This window comes from Fringilla coelebs (genome assembly GCF_963513975.1).
Source record: "Fringilla coelebs genome assembly, chromosome: 11".
Taxonomy (NCBI): domain Eukaryota; kingdom Metazoa; phylum Chordata; class Aves; order Passeriformes; family Fringillidae; genus Fringilla; species Fringilla coelebs.
In genome coordinates this window covers 8,419,320-8,437,178 of record NC_140037.1, presented here as the reverse complement: position 1 = coordinate 8,437,178, position 17,859 = coordinate 8,419,320, and the positions used below count along the sequence as shown (strand labels likewise).

The window sequence follows — 17,859 nt, the reverse complement described above, 5'->3', positions numbered from 1 at the left end:
AGGCCTGTACCCAACAGCTGAGTGCACCAAAGACAGCAGGGTTTTTCCCCTCTAAAGATCAGCTGCCTTCACCTAAAGGTCCCAAGAAGCAGAAAGCAAGAGACAAAAGTGACAGAGAGCAGACGGATAACAGCTGAAAAGAATTAAACAAACAGCCCACATTCCAAGAACTCCTGTAACTTCACCACCTCCACCATTAATTCCCTTCCCAGATTCCCTCAGATGAAGTGGATTTGCCACCGTGCAGGCTCAGTTCTCTGGGTTAACAGCTGCTACAGAAACTGGAGTCAAGCCACCATCACCCCAGGAACCACTTGCAGGTCAGTGACCAACTCCTTTCACCCACCACAAAACTCAGGACCTTGTGCCAGCTGCAGTGTCAGTTGTTCTCAGGAGGGGGAAAAAATGAAAACCTTATTTTTATATGGAGGGTTTTTTGTTTGATTTTTCAGAAAAAGCAACTCTAAAAACATTTGATTCATAGATACCCAAATCCTCCAACACATGCAAATTGCAGACAGTCTTTTAATGAACAGCTTTCTGCCCTGAAATGGCCTTTCTGCTTTAGGGTTACACTTTTTCCAAGCATGACAACTTTCAGTACATACAGTGAGCAGTTCACTATGACACAAGGCATACGTGCAGATGAACGCATTCTCTCACCAACCATTACTTCAACTCGTATTAAAAATAAATAACAGAATGGAGTCTGTGCAGGCACCGGCTGCAGCGACCAGTCCGACCTGTCCCTGCGGGCGGCGGCGCTCAGAGTCCCTGTCCGGCGGGGCTCAGCATCTCCTGCAGCACCAGGTGCAGCAGATGGTTCTGCTCGGCGCTCAGCAGCGGCCATAGCTCGGCCTGCAGCGCCTTCAGCGCCTCCGCGTCCTTCTCCTGGCACGCCAGCACTGCCGACTGCAGCAGCAGGAATAGCTCGGCCGGCAGGTAGCTGGAGGCCGGCGGCAGCCCCCCGCCCGTCCCGGAGCCGCTCCCGGTGCCCGGTCCGCCGTCGGGAGCCTCCCAGCAGTACTGCTCCAGCGTGCGGGCGTGCTCGGGCAGCAGCTTGGCGGGCGGAGGCTGCAGCAGGAGCAGCAGGAGCACCCGCGACACCTCGCAGCGCGCCAGCACGTCCAGGAAGGCGCCGCCGGGCGCGGCCCCGGCCCCGGCCGCACCGCCCAGCCCGGCCCCGGCCAGCGCCTGCGCCCGGGTCAGCGCGGCCAGCGCCCCGGCGTAGTCGCGGGCCAGCAGCAGGCAGGAGGCGCGCTCGGCCAGGCAGCGCAGAGCCTGCAGCGGCAGCCGCGCCGCCGTCAGCAGCTCCGCCGCCCGCTGCAGGGGCGCGGCGGCGCGGGCGGGCTGTCCCGTGTCGCGGAGAGCCGCCGCCAGCTCCAGGCACGGCCCGGCCGCCAGCGCGGGCTGCCCCCGCTCCAGGTGCAGGCGGGCGGCGAAGGCCCCGCAGCTCTGCGCCGCCGCCACGTGCTCGCCGAAGCCGCCGCGCAAGCCCAGGCGCTGCCGCAGGTCCCGCTCCTGGCGCAGGAAGAGCCGCGCGGCCTCGGCCAGCGCGGCCGCCTCGGCGGGGCCGTGGAACAGGCTCTGGGCGCAGCGCGCCACGGCCAGCTGGCACCAGGCGGCGTACGGCAGGCTCTCCTGGGCGCGCAGCTCCCGCGCCAGCGCCGCGAACTGCTCCGCCGCCTCCGCCACGTTCGGTTTCCGCAGGAACCGCCGCCGCAGCTTGGCCGACACCAGCCGGTACCGCGACAGGAAATCGCCGTCGCCGCCGAGCCCCGGCCCGGAGCCGCCCGCCCCGCCGGGGCCGGAGCCGCCGCCCGCCGACAGCATCGCGGGCCCAGCGCGGAACTGACGCGCCGCGCCGGGCCGCGCTCCGCCGCGCGCCGCCGGCCAATCAGCGCCCGCCCCGCCTCGCGCCGCTGGCCAATCAGCGCCCGCGCCGGCGGCTCGTGGACAGTGGGGCGTGGCGAGGGCGCGGCTACTGCAGGCAGCGCTCCCAGCTGTCACCGCCCACGACGGGCGTGGCTACGAGACATAGGCCACGCCTACGGGGCGTGGCCAAGCACTGCGAGTACCGCCCAGGCATGCAGCGGGCCCGAACCGTGTGGCTCCCCCTTGCGGAGTGGAGGACCTGCGGTCCTGCTCCGGCCCCACTGGACCGGACGGGATGGGACGGGACGAGGAGCGAGAGTGGCACCGGGGCCGGGACCGGGACCGGGGCCGGGCGGGGAGAGGGCCAGACTCTGCAGCTCTTGGGGGAAACCGCAGCAGCCAGGTTCACAGAAGAACAATTCACCCAAATGGTAGCAAGTGGGTGGGTGAGCCCCTTGGCCAAAGGATGTGTGGCGGCAGGAATTGTAGGTGGCATCAAAGGGTGACAGGTAAACACTTGGACAAGAGAACTCTTGGGGTCCCTAGACAAATAAGCCACGCCTGACTCGGAAAATCTCCAGCGCTGAAAATATTTCGTGATGGAGAGATTAAGGGGGCACGGGACCACGTGTGCTTGCCTGCTCCCCGCGGTTCCCCGAGCAGCTGCTGGAGGCACGGCCGGGGCTGCCGGGGAGAGGCTGTTCTTGCACTCCTGTCCATATGACCACATGTACCCAACTGCAGCCACCGTGCGAGCCGAGGTGACACGGCAGCCACACCGCCATCCTGAGTATCCCATCGGACAGGCTCGGTGGCAGGTGGCACTGAGCCTTTGGTCTGTCCCAGGCCAGCTCAGCATAGCTGTGAAAAATGCATATTTTATGACTGGCTTTTCACAAATATTAAAATGAATATGATATCTGTTATGTTAGAAAGTTAAGCTGTATTAATTTTCTTAAGTAATGTGTTAAATATCGTTTTAGATTATAACATAATGTTAAAATAGAAACCATGCTATGTAAGATACTTTTTTAAAGGGTTAATCCTCCGTTAACGTGTGTCCTTTTTCGGGCTTATTTTGCCCAGAAATGTCAATTGCCCAGACTGTCAGTATCTCTTTGTTTTTATTATCTGGTATTGTCCTAATCCCAATTGTTCAAATTTTTATTACTCTAATTATATTATTATTTTTATAACCATTTTTTCCTATTAAACTTTTAAAACCCTAAAAACAATTGATTGGCGTTTTTCCCAATGGCCACACAGCTGCTGCGACACTTTGCCACCCGTGTCCGAGCAGCCCGGGGCTGAACGCCCGGCGCTCCCTCCCTCCCAGCGCCGGGGCTCCGCGGGGCGGGGAGCGCGGGGCCGGGCCCGGGGCTCTCACCGCGCCCCTTCCGCCGGAGCGGGTCCGTGTCGCTGCCCGGAGCGGGGCCGGCTCCCCGGCAGCCGCTCGCAGCCGCCATGGCTCTGTGCTGCCTTCTGAGGCCGCCGCGCTGCCGCCTCCGCCCGCCGCCGCTCGCCCTGCCCGGCCCGCCCGCGCCGCGCCGCAGCCCGGTGACAACCGCAGCGTGGGAAGGGAAGGGAAAGGCCAGGGTGAGCTGCAGCCTGCCAGAGCCTTCCTGGGAGGAGAGGTAAGGCTCTTTCAAATGGCCAAGCGTTCTTTCAAAGCAGCAAGCACCTTGAGCTGTGAACGTGGTGGGTTGAGGGGTTTATTTCCACCCGCCAGGGCTCGGCTGGTTTGCCGGGAGTCTGGCCTGGGGAGGGGATAGTGGAGAAGACAAATGAAAAGTTGTGAGAGGAAAGGAGTAAATAAGTTGACATATTGGCGAGCAAAAAGTGATAGTCCATTTGATTTGCAGTCCTGGACCTGAGTAGTTGACACTGGGTGCTTTGGAAGCAGCTCCAAAAATTGTAGGTATGGAATAGCTGCAACTTACCTGGCTGTGAGGTGGTGTTCCCAATGGGCTCAGAGACTCAGTTATGAGTGCTTGAATAGTATCAGCCTCATCTCTGTTTTGGGGGTCTTTTTAGGGTGTAATGTAGGGGTTTTTTTTTTGTTTGTTTGTTTTGGTTTGTTTTTTTAACCAGCTTTTATGTGTTTTGTTCTCGCTTGTTTTGCTTTGGCAAGTTCTGAGGTTTATCTGTAAACTACATCTGTGTGGGTGGCCAGGTCAGTGAGAATGGGCAGTTTGAAATTCCCTCCTGCTACACACAAACTGTGCATTCCGCTGTGGTTCCCTGGGAGTCTGGCTGTTCACAGCCTGGTGCAGAGCTCACACCAGAACAGTCCTGCCCATGAAGCAGCTGACAGGGATGTTATGCCATAGGAATGAGGACTCAAGTAGCTCTGGGCACTGCCTTGTGCTTTCCAGGTTAGCAAATGCAGTGACACCACTGTGGAGACTTCCCTACCAAGAGCAGCTACAGGTAAGATGTGTTTACACAGACTTTTCTCTGTTGTGTTGCCCCAGCTGTCCCCTCCTATCCCTTGAGCAGTAGTCCTTAACATCTTAATGCTGCAAACTGTTCAGACCCCATTTACTGCTGTTGTGAAGGATAGAACTGGGAGGTTCCTGGTGGTGCAGAGGACGGGCATTTGCACAGTGATCCTGTCCTCTGTGGGACTGCTCTGCTTCACTGGGCTTCAGGTCAGACATAGTGTTCCAGGCGAGCATTTGGGGGCCATAGACACAGGATTTTTCACTCTTCCTGCTTCTCCAAGCAGCTGTTGTTATGAAAAGGGCAGAGTTCCTCTGGGGCTATATTTTCACTCGCAGTTTTTCCTCCTGTTGGACTCCTCAGAGGTGGGTGAAGAGCTGCCCACCATCGTGTGGTCCTGTGAGAGTGTTTGTGCCTTAGAACTCCTCTGCAGGTAAAGTATGAAAGCCAGAGGAAGACTTTGCAGACACTGGCATCTCGTCTTGAGGAGCTGGGCATAGATGCACAGAAACCTGGTGGGCTCTGCTGTCCTCTGCAGCCTGTAGTCCCTTCGGTGAGTGTCCCATGGGAATGCTCTTTCCTCTGAGCCACGAACAGTCTCTCACTCAACAGCTCCAGAGTCTCATGGGGGACATAATTTGCTTGCAGAGAGTGTGTCTGAGTTCAGTCCTTGCTAACTTGTGCTTTGCACAAGCTTGTGACTGCCCGAGAGTAAAATAAGTCTGGTGCTTAGGAACCCTTTTTCTGTGCCTAAGGCCTCCCTGTTAAACCTGTCCCCATTGTCACAGAGGGACACTTCTTGTCCCCAAGGGACAGTGCTGGGCTTCTGGTGCACAAGCTTTGTTTCTGTGTTTTGCCCATTCACATACACCTTCATGTGTTGTCAACAGAATAACCAGGCTGGGGTTTGGCTTTCCTCCATTGCTTTTTCTTTTAATCCAAGGCTTTGCTTTTCCTTCTTTTCTCCCTCAGCCCATCATTAATGGCTACCGAAATAAATCAACTTTCTCTGTGAACCGAGGACCAGATGGGAACCCCAAAACTGTGGGATTGTATGTAGGAACTGGCAGAGGTCAGTGCATGACAAGAAACTCAAGAGAAAACTGCTGGAAGGGCTGTGGAAATGGGGAAAGGTCTCTCCACAGTTTATCATGTCGCATGCTACAGTGGTTTACATGCCCTGAACCAGAGCAATTAAATTCCTGTCCATCTCTCTACAGAAAGGAATATTGTCTGTGTGAAAGCCAACCATGTGGAGAATATACCCTCAAAACATAAACAAGTAGCCCAGGTAAATAAATAAGTCATGTCTGTCCCTTCACTGTGTAATAGAGAGACTGCAATAACTGTTACTTGGGAGAACACTGTAATTTTTAAATTATGCTGTGTTTTCAAGTCCATTTTCATGTTGTGAAAATTTTCATGCCTGATTCTAATTGGTGGATAAATTCATGTATAAAAACTCACATGTCAATATTGCAGCCCATAAAGCATCCCGAGTAATGAAGTTAATCAAGTGACAATGAATTCCTGCCAATCTATTAAAACACTTAAGAATTGCAAATTGAAATTATTAAAATGTGTTGTCTTTCAAGAGCCTGGAAGGAGCATTCAGCCAGTGTATTGAAATCAAACAGAAAAAGCAGACCACACTGGTGGAAGGGCTGCCTGTTTGGGGGGTTAAGAGCAGGGCACTTGTCTTCATGGTACTAAAGGTGCCATTTCCCCTCCCCTCAGTGCTATGAGGAGTTCATCTGTCACTCCCCCCTGGACTCCTGCATCCTCTTCCATGAGGGCGGGCACTGGCGAGAGCTCGTGGTTCGCACCACCCGCTGTGGCCACACCATGGCTATCATCACCTTCCACCCCCAGCAGCTGGGCCAGGTGAGCCCCTGGAGGACAGGGCAAGAGGCACATCTGGCTGAGCTGAGCCTGCTGGCTGTGGTGCTGGGGAGAGGGGTCTAATCAGGGTACCCAAAGAGGCAGCTTTTCCTTTCTCACTCTTGACAGGAGGCACTGGCTACTCAGAAAGCATTGCTGAAGGAGTTCTTCACATGTGGGCCTGGAGCAGTCTGTGCCTTGACTTCACTTTATTTCCAAGAGAGGTAAGTGCCTGAACGGGGGGAATGAGTGGAAACAAAGCCACCTCCTTCTTCTACCCCCTCTCTGACCAAATTCAAATTCCACCAGTTCGGGGAGTGCTGGAAAAGAATGACAGATGTTTGCATCCCTCTTGAAGATGTGGCTTTAAGATGGCCCCATCTTTTATTTTTCCAGACTTACTTGAACACACTATGGCTCTGCCTCATGGGAATTCTAGGCATGGGAAACTTGAAGAAAAAACTTCCAGTGACTATCCCAAAACAGTAAATCACATTAGCAGCAAAACTGGGGAATAAACCTGAGGAATGCTGCCTTCTGCTAAGTAATTTTGATCCTTTTAATGAAATTTAGACTGTGCAAGTCACAGATACCTTACAAAGAATCAAAATGCTTTAATCTTGTTGAAAGGCCCACATGAAATATAAGTCGATGAGGGGAAGAACCATCTCTTCTTCCTATGAGCACCCTGGAAATGGAAACCAGCTGCTCTCTGCTGCCTTCTAAAGCTGTTTTTTATGTGCTCTGCCAGCACCATGACACGCTGCTCCCACGAGCAGTCCCCCTACCAGCTCCTCCACGGAGCACCGCACATCTTCGAGGAACTGCGCGGCCTCAAGTTCCGCATCTCTCCAGACGCCTTCTTCCAAGTCAACACGGCTGGAGCAGAAGTTCTGTACCAGGCAGTTGGGGAGCTCTGCCAGGCTGCTGGGGACACTGTCCTCCTTGACATCTGCTGTGGAACAGGTGGGGTCCTGGGCACTCAGAGCTTTGCATTCCAGAGCTGATCCTTGCTATGGAAAGGCCTGTTTCTTCAGCAGGAATATATGGAGTTCTTTGTTTCTCGTGTTTCCAGGCACAATTGGTCTCTCTCTGGCTCACCAAGTGTCCAAGGTTATTGGTGTTGAGGTGGTGAAGAAGGCAGTAGAGGATGCTGAGTGGAATGCAGCATTCAATGGTGAGTTCAAACTCACTGTGGCAAAAGATTTCAAACTAAATGCTGAAAAACCAGAGCAAAAGTGAGCAGAAGGACCCTAACCAGTTACCTTCACACAGCAAAGGGTGTGTGAATATCATGTTATACCCAGCTCTTGATGAGACTCAGTTCATGTGGTTGCTTTTTTGTTTCACAGGGATCTCAAACTGTGAGTTTCACAGTGGAAAGGCAGAGGCTGTGTTACCACAGCTCCTGGCATCGTGGGAGGATGCCCGACCGCTTGTTGCTGTGGTGAACCCTTCTCGGGCTGGCCTGCGTGAGAGAAAATGCTATTTATTTTCATCTTGTAAACAGAGAGCTTTGAACAAGTTCTGTGAGACCTGTTATACTGGCTCCAAACCCTTCCCTTGTTTAGTCTCTTGTTTCTTGTTACTGACAGCAGCTAAAATCCCATAAGTCTGCTGTTTTCAGTGCCTTGATGCTTTCTCTTTAGCTCTAATCCTTTTTCCATCTTTCACAGGCTCACACAATTATTTAAGAGAGAAGGGACCTCTGGAGGTTTGTGGTGTAATCTCCAACTATAGCAAGGCCAACTTCAGAGTTATATGAGGTTGCATAGGGATATAAAGCCTAGCTGAGGTTTGAATTTGTCCAAGGGTGTATCCCCTCTCCTGAAAATATTTTCCTAATATATTTAATCAGGATTTTACCTTGCTGCCATACATCTATTGCTTCTCATCCTCTTCTCATGCCCCTCTGAGAAGATTCTCACTTATCTGTAATGCCCCATGAGGTTCCTGAAGCTAGCTAATGGATCCTTGCTTACCTTCTTTTCCCCAGGCTGAATAACCCAGCCCTCAGTCTGTCTCAGTGGTCTCCCTTGGAGTGTGTACTGGGAAGTCACACACTGGTCCTGGTGCCCAGATGCACTCTCACAAGTGTGTGTGGAAGGTTTTATATGCCTTTGCTTAATTAACATTTTTTCTCTCATCCTCCATCCCCCTGTGAAGCAGAAAGACTTCTCCTATTGCTCTGCCCTGCCTGGCAAATTGGCTAAGCTGTCAGCAGTGTGGGTCACACCCATAGCCTCCTGAGAGACTTCATCTGAGACAGAACATGGCAGAATATACATCTGTATTTTTGACAGTTCTGTGGTGCTGTGCAGTCATTCCTTCTGGAGAGCTCAGGGTGCTGGAGGGAAAGCAGGCTGTTTGTTTTTGCAGACTACAGGGTCGTTCGAGCCATCCGGAACTGCAGGGCCATCCGTAGGCTGCTCTACATCTCCTGCAAGCCAGAGGGGGAAGCCATGAGGAACTTCCTCGAGTGAGCACTCTCTCCTTCTCTCTCTTGATCTCAGTGACAGACCCTGTTAAGTCCAGACAAGGCATCAGTGAGGAATAGAAAATAATTCAATCATGGCACATGGTGCATCCCTCTGGATAAAAAAAAGCACATCTGGATGTGAGATGCAGAGTGCATGGGGTTCACTGCAGGAAGGTTGGCCCCTCTCCAGGAAAGTGAAACCAAGGGGATTTGTCACCTGCTTAGGGGTTAATCATGTAGCTTTATCTGCTCAGCCTTTAGCTGGAGTAGACCCAGGTGATAAATCTGTCTGCAGGCAGCCATAAGGGCAGTGCAAAACTGAAAACTGAGTGTCTGTCAGCTGGGATGGCTTGTGAGAAAAGGAGCTTTGAACTTGCCACTGACTGTTCAGCTTGTTCCTGAGGTTTTCAGAGCTGGTTGGGGATTCAGTATTCAGTTCCACACCTCAGCCAGTGTCAGCTGCAGATTCTGAGGAATGTTAGTCAAGACATGATACCTCCTTTGTGGATCCCCCTTGGATTGTGATACCAGTGGTGGGAAGGCTTCTGCTACTGGTCTAAACGATGCTCTTTGCTTTCCACAGGCTGTGCTGCCCACCTGACCCACGGAAGAAGCTGGCAGGGGAGCCATTTGCCCCCGTGATGGCTATTCCTTTTGACATGTTTCCTCACACTGTTCATTGTGAGCTGGTGCTGCTGTTCACCCGCTGACAAGGAGGCAGGAATGAGCTCTGAGAGCTTGGGAAGCAACTTCCTCCTGTCCTGAAGAGCCAATGTAGTTAGGATTTTAATTTATTTTCTGGGAAGTTGTATGAAAAAAAAAATTTGGTTTTTCTCTTACTTTGGGTTGCCTAGCAACACTGTTCTGTAAAGAACTACTTGGATTCCTGGGGTGAAAAGGTTCTCTGTAGCATTTCATCACCCTTCCTTCCCCGGCAAACCTTTATGTGCTGGTTAAAGCAGTCTGGAAAAGACTCCCTCCCTGTGTTGAGGAATCTGTAGCTCGGTGTTCCAGCTGCAAGTTGTGCCCTGGATGGTGGGAAATCGCCGGAGCCCCAGGCAAGGAGCCGTGAATGGGCGCTGACCTTGTGCCTGACAAAGGACACGGGACTTCCAGCCCTGCCTTCTCACCCACAGACTCTGCACAAACCAATGAACAATGAGAAAACACCCGACTCTAATTTTCCACTGGTCAGAGCTGTTGTGGGAGATTCAGGTTGGAAGAGTATGAAAGCCCAGGGATTCCTTTGTTGGGGTCCCTGCCTGGAGGAAGCACTAGCTTCAACAATGAGATTTTTTCTGTTAAACAAAATAAAGAGAGCTGATTTCAGTGTCTCTCTTTTCATATCTGCCTCCCCCTTCTCCACTAATGATTCCTGATGCTCAAATATGAAGTGCCCTGTGAAAATGTCAGCTGCAATATTTTTCCTCTTCAGGATGTTCTGCTATAGCTAATTAAATTTTTTCTTCTGTTTTGTATGTGTCCTGTCCTGCTTACAGTGTTGTTATATTTCTCCAGCTCTTCCAGAGATGGAGCTGCTGTAATGTGGAGGGGAATCTAAGTGAGCAGAGTTCCCTTGTCTTGTGTGAGTCCCAGAATGTTTTGAATCAAGGCTGATAAATTCCCAAGGAAACTGGGAGAGTGCCTGTATTTTTCAGACTTTTAATTCTAGACCTCAGCTTTGAATAATAACAGCAGCCAGTTCTCAGGCTATGGGGGCTCCAAATACTTGTGTTTAGGATTTAAGAATTACTACACCATAAAGGGAGTGATGATGGATTCCTGATGGGCATAGGAAGTGTCACTCTTGCACTATCTCATGAGTGTAGGTTTTTACACACTGTTACAGCCTCTTGTTTTCATTTTATACCAAAGGATGCTGTATTCCAGCAGTTCTGTTTTGTGTAATTATACCTTGGTTTCTCACTGTGAGATCTGAATAGAATTCTACTAGGTTTTGGTCAGAAGGAAATTTGTTGCATTAATTGCAGGGGAGACAATGATTTTAAATCAGAAAGTACCAGAGGATCATAAAACCTTTCCACTAGCCTCTGGATAGGTTTTATCAGGGTGACACACGTGGCCTCACCTTCCCTTTTGAGCATCAGGTTTAAGGAGAGCCACGGGGACAAAACGTTTCTTTTTCTTTCCTGGTGCAAATAAATGAAGCAATATGTTGTTTGCTATGTGTGAGCATCTCAATATACGAAATTGAATGTTCTCTATGTACAAGAGACCCCTGCCCACTTCTCTTCCACAGCACGTTACTCCTGTGCCCTCTGCTAACATGTCCTCATTTTCCCACTAATGAATGACTGTGCTCTGCCTTTGGCTGCCGTCCCACATCCCAAGAATTGACTCCGTTTCAGCTTTCTGTGGGCGATTTGTGGAGCACGCAAGGAAACGAGAGGATGAGTTCCTCTTGCGCTCCAGTGCTGGAGCTGCCTGGCTGTGGCTGCAGGGCTTTAGGACCCAGGGGTTGCTGAGTGGAGGAGGCTGAATCCCCTCCCGCTGTCATCCTCCTGCCTCTGCAGCTTTATTCCTACAGCCTTCAATGGTGACGGACTCCCTCCCACCCGGGCTGCCAGCCAGAGCCACAAGGCCTCGCTAGGAGCGGATCCCTGCGGCTCTATGGCATCTCCCAGGACCATCACCATCGTCGCCCTCTCGGTGGCCCTGGGGCTCTTCTTCGTCTTTATGGGGACGATCAAACTGACCCCCCGGCTCAGCAGGGATGCCTACAATGAGATGGTAAGTCCGGCGGCGCGCAGGGAGGTGCCGTAGGGCTCTCCCGCCTTGCAGCAGGAGCAGCGGGGGACGCAGGGGGTGACTGCCCTGGAACCCCGAGCGAGGGCCAGGAGGGGGAAGAAGCTGATCTGACTCATTACTTGATCGACGTGGAGAGAAGCCAATAAAACGCAGTGCCCAGGATATCCTGGCAGCCCTCGCCTGGCTCCGGCTGAGCCGATCCACGGAGAAACCTCTGGTGGATAAGGATGGGGAGGGGAGGCAAGGATGGGGGGGCACAGCACACACAGCCTGCAGGAGATGGGGACACAAGGGGCTGTAAAAGCGAGGCCTGCAGGAGTGCCAGACATGCAGCAGGCAGGGACAGCTGATCCCCGAGGGGAAACCTATCCACTGGATGGGGGTGGGAAAAGCAGATGCCTGCTCTGGCAGATGTTCACCCTCAAAATTCCATGCTTTAAAGCAAGGATAATGACACTGGCTGTCCCTACCTCACCAGACTTGTGCAGGGATTAATTAATGATTGTGAAATGTGTTGAGATTCTTAGCTGGCAGAGAAAGGTATTATTAATAGTCTTCTTATTATTCTCTTTGGCCTGGGAAATGAGCCTCTCCTCCTCTTGCCTAATAGGAAAGGGGTGAGGAGAGGACAGAGAAGTCACTGTGTGCGTTTCTCACCTGGTGAACTGGTTTATGCTCCTCTCTGCTCAGGGCCAGCCCTGCTGCAGAGCTCTGCGAGCTGCAGGCAGGTGAGGGACTGGCTGCCACATTTTGCTTCCTCATCTGTGTTTATTTATTCTCCTGCTCCCCCCCACCCCCTTCCCCAGTTATTTATTGTGGTGGTTGAAAAGATTAGTATAATTTTTGTGCCCTAAAAAAATAGTGCTGGAAGTTTCCAGCACATTCTGTTCTCTCCCTTTGCTCCACCTGCCCAGCTGCTGTTCCTTAGCTCTCAAATAACATCTGAATTGCAGTGCCTAGCCTGCAGCCCAGCACAGGGATCTCACAGAGGAAAATCCCCAAGAAGTAACTCATGGGCAAGAGACACATGAGGTAAAACCTCTAGAATACAAAGCTCTTAAGCTTCTGCTACAGAAAAAAAAAAAAAAAGAAGAAGAAGAAAAAAAAAAGCACAGAGACTTTAGGAGCATTGCAAAATGCTTGCTCTGTAAAATATTTCACTCCTGTGTCCCCTTCTGCTTTATCAAGAGTCAGGCCTACAGGTAGGAATGATCTCTGGTTTTATAAAGCAGGTATTACACAGCACCATTATTCTTCATAGTCCATATTCATGTTACATATTCATGGCTCATTAGGCTCTCCTGCATTTGCTGGGCTACATCCTGTGGTGGTCTGTCAGGTCATGCAGATAGGAAAAACCTGACCTTGCTAATCCATAAGGATGGCTTTTTGCCCCCAGCAAACAGAGAACCTCTGTTGTCTACCTAAAACACCAAACTCGTAGGGTTTTTTTTGACAAAAACACATTGGCTTGCCTATTAAAATACCTAAAATACCAGAGTACTCTAGGACATGTTTATAGTACATTTCTTTAAAATGTTGTATTTTTCACAACTGTTTAAAAATACTCTGCTCTGATGTTTTACTCACTGATGGTTTAAAATACATCCTTACAATGTAAACACTTGGAGTAAATGTGTCATGAGATCTTCAGTTATTTTGTAGCAAAAATGACAATGCTGGATATTTTTTAACCACCTGTGAAGCTTCAGCTCCTCTCAGAAGGAAACATCAAAATCTATGGAGACGTGGGAAAGTTCTGTATGCCGTTAATGTAGGTTTCCAAAATTGTTTGGAAGTAAACCCACAGTCTGATCAGTGCCTGTGAGAGCTGAACAATCCTGTAACTGAGATTTGGCTTCCATTTCTCTCATGCTGATTAGAAATCAGAGAACACAATGGCAAGAATGTCTCCAGAGATGTTATTCTCAAGTATACGTGGAAATAATTTCAGTGTCTCACACCAAATATAGGAGCCTTATTAAAAATATATATATAAAGGAAATACTTGATTGCAACACAAAAGGAGAAAAAAATCCAAACAAAACAGCGAGGCCACCAGCACCCAATGTTCAAATGCAAGAACCTGGACATGTGTAAGGACAAAGGTTGTTTCTTTCCCCAAAAGAATGAGGCAGCTGTGTAAGCAGGCTGAGCCTTGCAGCTTACATTGCTTCTTAACCCAGCATAAACCAGGGAACAAAAAATGCCAAATGTCAGTTTGCTTTCACCTGAGGAAAGAAAGGATCATAAAGGTATGTAAGCACAGGATAGGACTGGTGAATCTCAGCTTTGATGTTTAGTCCCACCCTAAGCCTGCACTGCCCATAACTACTGTAAGTTGCTTTGGAATATTCTAAGTTGCTTTGGGGTAGAAAGAGACTTGTATTTACTTGCCAGGCTTTGCCTTTGCAGGGATTGGGTGTATTAGTAAATTTTAAAGCACAAGGTACTCTTAGAAAGAGGTTTGTTTGTTTGTTTGTTTTAATAACAGGGTTCTGCACTGCTAATTCCAGCAATCAGAACCTCAGATTTCAGGGTAAGGTACACCTGGCCTGGTTGTAGTTCCAAAGATGGATGAGAGGTTGAAGAACTTTTTCCAGTGAGGGGACAACAGCTCAGAATGGGGGAATTGCAGATTGATGGTTTATTATACCCCCAAACAGAAGTTTTACAGACTGGGGTATTGTGCCAGAGGGGTTTGTGACAACTGGAATAATTTTTAGGTTGTATTGCACATCAGTCTGTTTCAATGGAAGTCACCTTTGCCTTCACTTTCTCACACGATGTCCTTGGCTGCTTGGTTCCAGAAACGAGCATACAAAAGCTACGTGCGGGCCCTGCCCATGCTCAAGAAGATGGGAGTCAGCTCCATCCTCCTCCGCAAGAGCATCGGCGCCCTGGAAGTGGCGTGCGGCATTGTCATGACACTGGTGCCTGGCCGCCCCAAGGACGTGGCCAACTTCCTGCTCCTCCTCCTGGTGCTGGCTGTGCTCTTCTTCCACCAGCTCGTGGGGGACCCCCTGAAGCGCTATGCCCACGCCCTGGTCTTTGGGATCCTGCTCACCTGCCGCCTGCTGATCGCCCGCCAGCCCGAGGAGCTGCCGCCGGAGAAGAGGATGCTGTCGGTGAACGGGGATGAGCAGCCACTCATCCATGAAGCAGCTCCCGAGAAAGGCAAAGTGAAGGTATCCTAGTTGAGTGCATGTGAGGAAACACGGACCCTCGAGGCAGCTCTCTCCAAAATCACCCAGAAAATTTGGTTTTTATTTACCTACTTGCATTTTTTTTTTTTGTCTGTCTAAATAAAGTTGCACTTGGGGTCTGAGAGATACAAGGTATGTCTACACTGTAGTCTTGCTTTTGCTGCTGCCCTGTAATGTAGAAAAACACAAGCTAGCTTCCACAGGGACAGCTTGGAGGCAGTCAGCAACCCGGCTGGAACAGTGCTGGCCTTAGCAGGAGCTGCAGAACCAGCCTGAGACCCTTCATCTGGGCAGGCACTCAGGCCACCCTGGCACTGCTGAGGCGGGGAAATCAGTCCTGAGCAGCAGCCCTGAGCCCCACAGCAGCAGAGCTGGCCTGGGTGCTGCTGCTGCCCAGAACAGAGGCTGGGCAGGCCATGACCAGTGTCCCTGTGCAGCCCCACACACACATCTGCATCTCCCTTCCCATGGTCAAGGGGTAAAAGGGACCCTGTTACAAAAAAAAGTGCTGTTTGTTGTGTTGGAGAGAGGGATTCCGTGGGCTTTGCTGCCTCTCTGCCCAGTCCTTGCTATGGAATGCTTATCCAGAGAAAACATGGGATGCTCTGTTTACATCTACTTTGATTTCCGTGCAGAGGCTCCAAAACTGGGACAATGGCCTGATAACAGTAGTTTTTTGCCTGCTTCACACAAGGCAGTGGCATCTCTTTACCCTTCTTGGCAGAGAGTAAGGGTGCCTGGAGAGGGGATGCGGAGAGGAACTGCCCAAAGAACTCCAAAGTATCTCTCTGGTCTTGGCAAGTAGCATTGTGCTCCCCAGTTCCCTGCAAGTTCCTTTTCGCCCCACCACAGCTACTATGACTTTATAGAATTGCTGTTTATTTCTGGTAGATGAGGGTCTGAACAATTGCAGTACCTCACTGCTCATCCCACATACAGCCTCAGTGAGCTGGGATAAGTCCTGTTACCAGAGTCTGAATCCCTGTGTTGTATCTGAAATCTTAGAGTGTCATAAGGAGCATGTGTTACCTCTGAAATTTGTCTGGTTTTCTTAATGTTTGTCTGTTCTCAGTTTTTTTTTTTTTTTTTTTTTTTTTTTAATTAGTCACAGAAATAAACTTTTTGAAATTTGGAGAAAAATGTCTTTACAGAAACAAATTTCTTATTTGAGAGACGTGTCTGAAAACATTTCCCTCTGGTCAAAAATTCCATCTAAAATAGGCAGAATCATGTCAGGCAATTTGAGTGACAAGGTGATGCAGAGTGGAAGTCAGATAAACTCTACTTGGTTTTATATTAATAACCACAGATATTTAAAAGAGACATTTGGGCATTTTACTGAAACAGTCTCAAATAAAGTTCTGCCACAGTTCAATGCAGCAGTGAGAAAACATAACTCCAGTAAAATGTCAGCATTGTATCTCTATAAAAATTGATGATAGATGTTCATACAGTTTTCTTCTGAATTTTGCTGCTAAAAGAGATGCAGCCCTATATGTGTATATGTATATATATATATATGGCTGCATTTGTTTTAGCAGCAAAATATACATAAATATGCTTGAAAGAGCCTCCTTCCAGAGCTTCAGATGGACTAAATCTCTCTTATCAGATGTGCACCCTGAGGAAAGGAACCAGCAGGCCACCTCTGATAGACAATCTCATCTTCAGAGACTATCTCAAGGTCATCAAAAATATTTACACAGAATTCCCTTTACTTCCCAAAAGATGCTTTAACTACCATGCCCCGACTGGGGTTATTAATTGTGTTTTAATTCAAAACCAAATAAAAATACCACCAACTCCAAGCCACACCATGCTGTGTATTCCCACAACACTGAACTGCTGCAGCCCTTTCACCTGGGCATCTAGGAACAATTGTTGTGTTTATCTTTTGTAACATTCCTCACTGAAGCTTGTAGAGATGAAAATAATAAAGCATCCCATGGAGCAAAGCCTATCTCTGTAAAAGCTTCAGACTGTTCAGTGACTACTAAAAAACCCCCTTTTTCACATTTGCACGGATATGAACGACGGACCCACAGCAGTGGCTGCACGTTCTTTGTTACAGAGCGAGACAACTTATCTTGGAGCTCAGTAACAAGAATTTTGTATTTATCTTAGCGGGCTGACCTCTATCACTGCCCCCAGCATTAAACAGCTATTTTTGGACGCTTCCAGCCATCTGTGCTCGCTGGAAATGACAAGAACAGATCCACTCTTCTAAGAGCTCGATGCTAATTTACTCTTCCTTTTTTTTTCTTTAATTCTTTATTTCTATTTTTTCTCCACGCCCCTCATTTCATTCCGGTCGGCCTCAGGGTTACTGCCTCGCTTTACTTGTGCCTTTTATCCCCGCCTCTCTATTTTAAAACGTAGCCAGAGGCTGCCGTTCCCAGCCCGACGGACGCGGACACACCTGAGGGGAGGGGAGGGACTCCTTCCCCTCACGGGAGCTCCCGCCCCCAACGCGCCGCGCATGCGCAGAGGCGCCCGGCGCAGGAAGGGCGGAAGCGCCGCCGTCAATCCCGCCCACCGCGCGCGCTGGCGGCTCTGCGCATGCGCGGCTGGGCGGGGCCAGGCCAGGCAGGCGGTCAGTGCGCATGTGCGGGCGGTGGCGGCGAGGTTTGAATGCAGGGACGGTTGGAGGCGCGGGAGGCGGCCCTGCAAGGCCAGCGGCTGTGGGGACGGCGACCGGAGGGCTGACTGCCCTGGAATGGTCCGTGCTGCCCCGAGAGACGGACGGTCAGTGGCCAGAGCGGCGGGAGGGTCAGTGGCTGTGGTGGCGAGGGTCGGTGCCCAGGGCAGCGGCAGGGTCAGCGGCTGTGGGAGGGGGCGGTCAGTGACATCCCCAGGGCCGGGGGCCCCGCCGCCGCTCGGAGCTCCCCGGGGCCGCCGCGCCGGGCTGGGAAGGCCTCGCCACCTCCGCTCCCTCGGGATGCTCCGGGCGGCCTGGGAGAATCGCGGTGGGTGAGGGGTGCTGCCGCCACACTCCTCGTGTCGGCACCGCAGGGCTCGGTATCAGCCGGAACTGCCCTTCCAGCTGCTCTCTTCTTCACCAAACCTCTCTGGTAGAACTCCTGCAGGACAAAAGAGAATAAAACACATACAGAGAAGGGGCTGTGGGAGCAGAGAGAAAGCTGTTGCTGTACTCCAGAGTGTGGTCACCGAGCTTTGCTGCACAGGAAAGTGACAAACACACCTATA

At 50.8% G+C, this 17,859-nt stretch overlaps 3 protein-coding genes across 4 annotated transcripts; 2 read left to right on the top strand and 1 right to left on the bottom strand.

Annotated features, from left to right (window-relative positions):
• Nucleotides 1-517: 517 nt before the first annotated feature.
• On the bottom strand, nt 518-1,833 carry LOC311157949 (40-kDa huntingtin-associated protein-like; the record flags this gene model as incomplete). The annotated part of the gene is made up of 1 exon (XM_084213027.1): nt 518-1,833. The coding sequence occupies one exon, from the start codon at nt 1,831-1,833 to the stop codon at nt 766-768; it is 1,068 nt and encodes a 355-aa protein (XP_084069153.1). The 3' UTR covers nt 518-765.
• Nucleotides 1,834-3,280: 1,447 nt separating this feature from the next.
• On the top strand, nt 3,281-10,117 carry TRMT2B (tRNA methyltransferase 2 homolog B). 2 transcript variants are annotated; one of them, XM_084212927.1, is made up of 12 exons: nt 3,281-3,509; nt 4,251-4,305; nt 4,751-4,870; nt 5,290-5,389; nt 5,538-5,608; nt 6,055-6,201; nt 6,328-6,422; nt 6,950-7,164; nt 7,274-7,375; nt 7,551-7,670; nt 8,578-8,677; nt 9,261-10,117. In XM_084212927.1, the coding sequence occupies exons 1-12, from the start codon at nt 3,340-3,342 to the stop codon at nt 9,385-9,387; spliced, it is 1,422 nt and encodes a 473-aa protein (XP_084069053.1). In that variant the 5' UTR covers nt 3,281-3,339; the 3' UTR covers nt 9,388-10,117. The 2 variants fall into 2 exon arrangements, with proteins under 2 accessions (XP_084069053.1, XP_084069054.1); XM_084212928.1 differs by lacking the exon at nt 6,055-6,201.
• A 1,191-nt stretch (nt 10,118-11,308) lies between these two features.
• On the top strand, nt 11,309-14,751 carry TMEM35A (transmembrane protein 35A; the record flags this gene model as incomplete). Its single annotated transcript, XM_084213087.1, has 2 exons — nt 11,309-11,428; nt 14,257-14,751. 2 exons carry the CDS (start codon nt 11,309-11,311, stop codon nt 14,641-14,643), a joined length of 507 nt encoding a protein of 168 aa, XP_084069213.1. The 3' UTR covers nt 14,644-14,751.
• Between the last annotated feature and the right edge of the window lie 3,108 nt (nt 14,752-17,859).